Source organism: Neltuma alba, unplaced genomic scaffold (assembly GCF_004799145.2).
Source record: "Neltuma alba isolate B1F8T4 unplaced genomic scaffold, ASM479914v2 tig00003635_pilon, whole genome shotgun sequence".
Taxonomy (NCBI): domain Eukaryota; kingdom Viridiplantae; phylum Streptophyta; class Magnoliopsida; order Fabales; family Fabaceae; genus Neltuma; species Neltuma alba.
In genome coordinates this window covers 3,938-9,193 of record NW_021633364.1, presented here as the reverse complement: position 1 = coordinate 9,193, position 5,256 = coordinate 3,938, and the positions used below count along the sequence as shown (strand labels likewise).

The following is a 5,256-nucleotide window of genomic DNA, read 5'->3' as shown; positions in this document are numbered from 1 at the left end:
ATAATCCTTCTAATAATGATAGTTCTAATCAATATATTTAATTAGTAAGGATATTTTAGGAATGACAACACTTATTTATTACAAATAACTAACTTAACTTACTTCCTTAATCTCCTCAAATAAATCAACTGGGTCTTATAATTAGGACCGGAAGTAGTAATTGAATTATGAGATTCATGTTACTCAGAACATTATTGAATAATAAAATTCGTTATCAGAGGATAACATTGGTACAGAACAACATTTTAATCCAATCCCATATGGTGGTCGGATTTTGTAAACATGAAAAAACAAATATAACAATGGGGGAAAGATTCTCTTTTAAATATTAAAAAAATAATTAAAAATTTGTAACCACCATCGTCCGTGTCATGGGATATGTGAGTGGCGTGTCTCATAATATCCCTGAGCAAGCAAGGGCATTATCGTACACATGGAAATATTTAAACCTGATTCGGCTGGCAGCCCACGCGCAAAAGTAAGACCGCCTTGACTTTGGGAGGTTTCTTAGTTATAATGCCTCACATTTTCAGTTTTTTTTTTGGGTCATAAACCTCACATTTTCAGTTTAAATTGGGTAGTTTGGACAAAGTGGTCATCTTTGATTAAAAAATTAATTACGCAAAAGTATATAAGGTCTTAAGTCTTCAAGTGTAATCCGGTCAAAAAAAAAAAAAAAGTCTTCAAGTGTAACATATTTTTTAATTATGTACAAATATCTTCCATTTTGCATTTTGTATATATGTTGGCGCCAGTTGAAAAAAATTTGCCCCAAAGTATTAAGGTAAGTTGCTCATAGCTCCTTAGATATTATTCTTTTAATTCTATTTATAAGTCACTTCCAACATGTTTTATATAGACAAAGAAAAATTTTAAACTTTATTAATTCTCATTTAAAATTTAATAACTTTTTAATTTTATCCCTATTTAATATACACTATATCTCATACAAACAAAGTTAACATAATAATAAATAAAAGGTAAAATGGCACATCTATACAAAAAATTTCTCTCAGTGTTCTATAAATAGAACTAAAAAAAATCTTCTCTCCACCTTGTAATTAGGACATGAGGAGTTCTACATTTTAAGTGCTTTTACATAATTAATATCTGAGGGGGTGTTTGGATAAAAACCAAAATATGGTTTTAGAAGTGTTTTTACGGTTTACGAAGTAAATATGTAAACAAATTTATCTCATTTTACGAAAAAATACTTCTGAAACTATAGTTTGGAGGTTGCCAAACACGCCAGGGACTTTTGACCATGGTTTTGGTGTTTTTTTTAAAAATCATAAAGATTATCCCACAGAAAGATATTACAATGTCTTTTATTTTATTCAGATAAAAATTATTTAAAAAAAAGGAAAAAAATTAAAAAAGTGAGACATTAAGAAGGATATTAGACGCGCCAAGCCCCCGTCCCCATTGTCATCATCGTCTTCAATTCTTTTCCGTTCTTCTCTCCTTAGCAATCATTTCGGGTCGTGAGCTTGTGTGTGTCTGAGAGATCGAAGCAAAGAAAGTGGAAGAGTGAGAGGGAAAAACGCAGAGACGCAAACGCTTGAGTTTCGTATGTATGGATCGCTCATGCTGTTTCGGGATAATTCCCAGAACTCATCATCGTCTTCTCTCCTATTGCTCCTTCGTATTCCTCTTCTTCTCCCTCGCCTTATTCCGCAACGCCGCGTCGTTTAACCTCACCACCACTCCCTTCGACGACGCCTACTCTCCTTTGTTCGGTGACGGCAACGTCGTTCGCTCTCCCGATGGCAACGGCGTCCGCCTTCTCCTCGATCGCTTCACCGGTAATTTCATCATTTCAAAGGCTCTGCGCGCGCGCGTGAGTGTGTGTTTGTCTGTATTCTGATTTTCGTTCTTTTTCGATGAAACAGGTTCAGGTTTCATCTCCTCCAGCATGTACCAGTACGGATTCTTCGGCGCGAACATCAAGTTGCCTTCGGATTACACAGCTGGCGTTTGCGTCGCCTTTTACGTATGTTTGTGTGCATAATATTTATTTATTTTTCACAATCGAATACATTTTGATAGTTAATTAATCAGGTTTTCTGGAGTCTGGTGAATATGTGAGATTACTGTTAATCACCGGCGCGAAATTCGAAAGCACAGCTTGAGTAATATGAGTATTGCTTATTTGAATTTGTTATAACAGACATCAAACGGTGATGTATTCGAGAAGACTCACGACGAGTTGGACTTCGAGTTCTTAGGCAATATTGCAGGAAAACCGTGGAGGTTTCAGACGAATTTGTACGGTAACGGAAGCACACATCGTGGCCGTGAGGAACGATACCGTCTCTGGTTCGACCCAACCAAAGAGTTTCACAGATACAGCATTCTCTGGACCCCAAGCAGCATCATGTGAGTCTCATCTTAATTTTTCTATTTTTCCTTCTTACTCGTAATAATTATAAATTTAACTTCCTGAATTGCTGAAGATGTGTGTGTATGTCTCTCTCTCTCTCTCTCTCTATATATATATATATATATGTAATCCCAAGCGAAAACTGTGCTGTTTTCATGTGTAAATGGGCGGATGGTGTTTGTTTTTTTTTTTCAAGAGAAGTTTTGGGATGTTTGATTGATCACAGGTTTGTTTGACATAACGTGAGTGTTTGGAATTGCGTGTGGGATGCTTCTACGACTTGTGAACTATCAAATTGGCCAATAGTTTTCAACTTTTCATTGCTGAAAAGATGGCTTTAACTTTATTGATGCTTAATATAATTCATTCATTTTTTTTCGGCTATATATATATATTTATATAAAAGAGGGTCCTTCCCTCCCACAATTATACATAGCCAGTATAAAGTTTTTGTAGTTTATACATTTTTCGAAACAACTATCTTTTCCTTCCGAGCGCTTGACAATAAATTAGATTATACAAGTTGCATTTCTCGCATAAATTTTGTGCTTATAATAGAATACATGTGATATGGGAGGACTCTTCCTTTCTTCTTTTTTGGTTTTTTAGTTATATATATATATATATATATATCCACTCACACGGGCACCCAAGCGTCACGGTCCTTGGTATTGACAGAATTTTCAAAGCTTTGAATTGGCACTGTGACGTTGAAAGCTTGAATAGATTGTGGTGGTCGTGGGCAAAATAATGATTCTAAATTTTGCTGAACGCCTAACCCATCTTGTGTGGTTCTAGAATACGGCTGAATTTTCTTTAATTTCTTCCTTAAAAGTTAATTTCTTTGCACATGTATTTGAAAGTTGACAAAAAATTGAGAAGGTTATTGATCCAATTGATAGGCCTACACTGTCATATATATGAAATTTTAAAATGTGGAATTATTTTCATGCGCTATGAAAAAGCATGTGAACTGGATTCTTTAGTGCTTTTAATACATGGCGCAGCAATTTTTGTTAGACTACCAAACTAAGCTAGCTCATAGATTCCTGCATTGTTTGGAAAACTTTGTCCCCACATTATTATTTCCTTTCATTGAATTCAAAACCAGCTGGCCCAATATCATTCTTCACATTGGAATATATGCATCTATGCATTTATTGCTACCAACTTTGCTCCAATTTTTTTCCTCTTTAAAGATAGAAATTATATTAGCTGTAAGTTTGGTGTTTTCTAGAGGCTGTGAGAGATCAAATTTAGAATATTATTTCCAGTAACTTGTATTTAACTTCTAAATTCAGAGTCATACCTGAACGAGGAGTCGTCTAGCGTTACAAATTTTGCCTAGTAAGGATAGTTGACCCCTGAGCGATCGATGAAAGAGAAATAGACTTCCTCTTGCATATAATTAAAAAGCTTAATTAAGATCTCTTTAGCCAACTCAGCTAACTTGTATTGACTTTATCTAGTGTAACAAAAAAAAGAAAAAGAAAAAGAAAAACTTCAGCTGCGAATTTCTTATTTTAAAATAATTGACACAAAAGCGGCTCAAACTATTAAACAATTAAACAAACTTGTGTCTAAAATTTTTAGATCGAATCCTTCCTTCCTTGCCTTACCATTTAGAAGGGGGGGGGGAGATAATACAAGTGCCGTGTGGAATCCGAAATCTATCAAACTGCTGTTTCTGAAATTTGTAAAGGTTAATACTATTCAACTTAGCAAGGCATATATGTAATTTATTTTTTATCGCTAATTATTTAATTTGTTCTTATCCTTAATTAAAATTTGCATCAACGCAAGGTGTGTACTTTATGAACTACAAAACTTTAGAAGTTCCAACTTCAGAGGATCTGGATTCTGGATTCGCATGTGTGTCACTCTTTTTTTTCCATGTATTCTCTCTTTCTACTCATTCTTTTTCCGGCATTGACATCTGAAACTTGGTGGATTTGCAGATTTTACATAGATGAAGTACCAGTAAGAGAGGTGAAAAGAAGTGAGGAAATGGGCGGTGATTACCCATCAAAGCCAATGTCACTATATGCAACCCTATGGGATGCTTCCAATTGGGCCACTTCAGGTGGTAAATACAAAGTGAACTACAAGTTCGCTCCTTTTGTATCAGAGTTCAAGGACCTCGTCATTGACGGTTGCTCCGTTGACCCCATCCAACAAGTCCCCGCCGGTGCTTGCTCCGACCGGCACGCCCAGCTCGAAGCACAAGACTATGCTGTGATAACTCCGGCGCGCCGGCGCGCCATGCGGAGGTTCCGGGGGCGTTACATGTACTACTCATACTGCTATGATACTTTGAGGTACCCTGTGCCGCCGCCGGAGTGTGTTATCATACCCTCTGAGAGACAGAGGTTTAAGGAAACCGGAAGGTTGAGGTTTGGCGGCAGCCACCGTCCGCGGCACTCCAGGCGGGGAAGCCGTACTTCAACGCCGGTGGATGAGAGTGAACAGGCCGATATGAGATGATTGATGTTGAGATATATGTAATGTAAGTATAGAGAGTAAATTTAACTTTTCATTTATTAATTAGTAGAAATAAATAAATGAGTTGATTAAATCTTGTCATATTTGATATTAGTTTGTTCATATATAGCAGGGTAACTTTTCGTTTTTAAATTTTATTCAAAACCTTGAGACTGAAGTTAATTTACTTGAAAATTTCATCCGCTGCTTCATGACCAAAGTTCGAAAATTTATAACCTGCATGTATGCGCGCATATTAAATAGCATTTCAATTGCTTTGAAACTAATTGTAGACCAAAGCAAACATGGCATATCTTGTGTCGGACTTGGACACTGCCAGAATTTGGCCTTTAAAAGAGGGACTTTGGGGAGTTATATGGTGGAGGCATGTG

General features: G+C 36.3%; 1 protein-coding gene across 1 annotated transcript; it reads left to right on the top strand.

Annotated features, from left to right (window-relative positions):
- Window positions 1–1,430: 1,430 nt before the first annotated feature.
- Window positions 1,431–5,013, top strand: LOC114742082 (probable xyloglucan endotransglucosylase/hydrolase protein 30). The gene is made up of 4 exons (XM_028930344.1): window positions 1,431–1,805; window positions 1,893–1,993; window positions 2,171–2,379; window positions 4,342–5,013. Exons 1-4 carry the CDS (start codon window positions 1,577–1,579, stop codon window positions 4,865–4,867), a joined length of 1,065 nt encoding a protein of 354 aa, XP_028786177.1. The 5' UTR covers window positions 1,431–1,576; the 3' UTR covers window positions 4,868–5,013.
- Window positions 5,014–5,256: the final 243 nt, after the last annotated feature.

What these genes read in the sequence shown, in the direction of transcription:
- LOC114742082 (XM_028930344.1), top strand. Translation starts at nt 1,577, where the DNA reads ATGGATCGCTCATGCTGTTTCGGGATAATTCCCAGAACTCATCATCGT. An exon ending in TCTCCTCGATCGCTTCACCG is followed by an intron (nt 1,806 to 1,892) that starts GTAATTTCATCA and finishes TCGATGAAACAG; the next exon opens with GTTCAGGTTTCATCTCCTCC. An exon ending in GCGTTTGCGTCGCCTTTTAC is followed by an intron (nt 1,994 to 2,170) that starts GTATGTTTGTGT and finishes TTGTTATAACAG; the next exon opens with ACATCAAACGGTGATGTATT.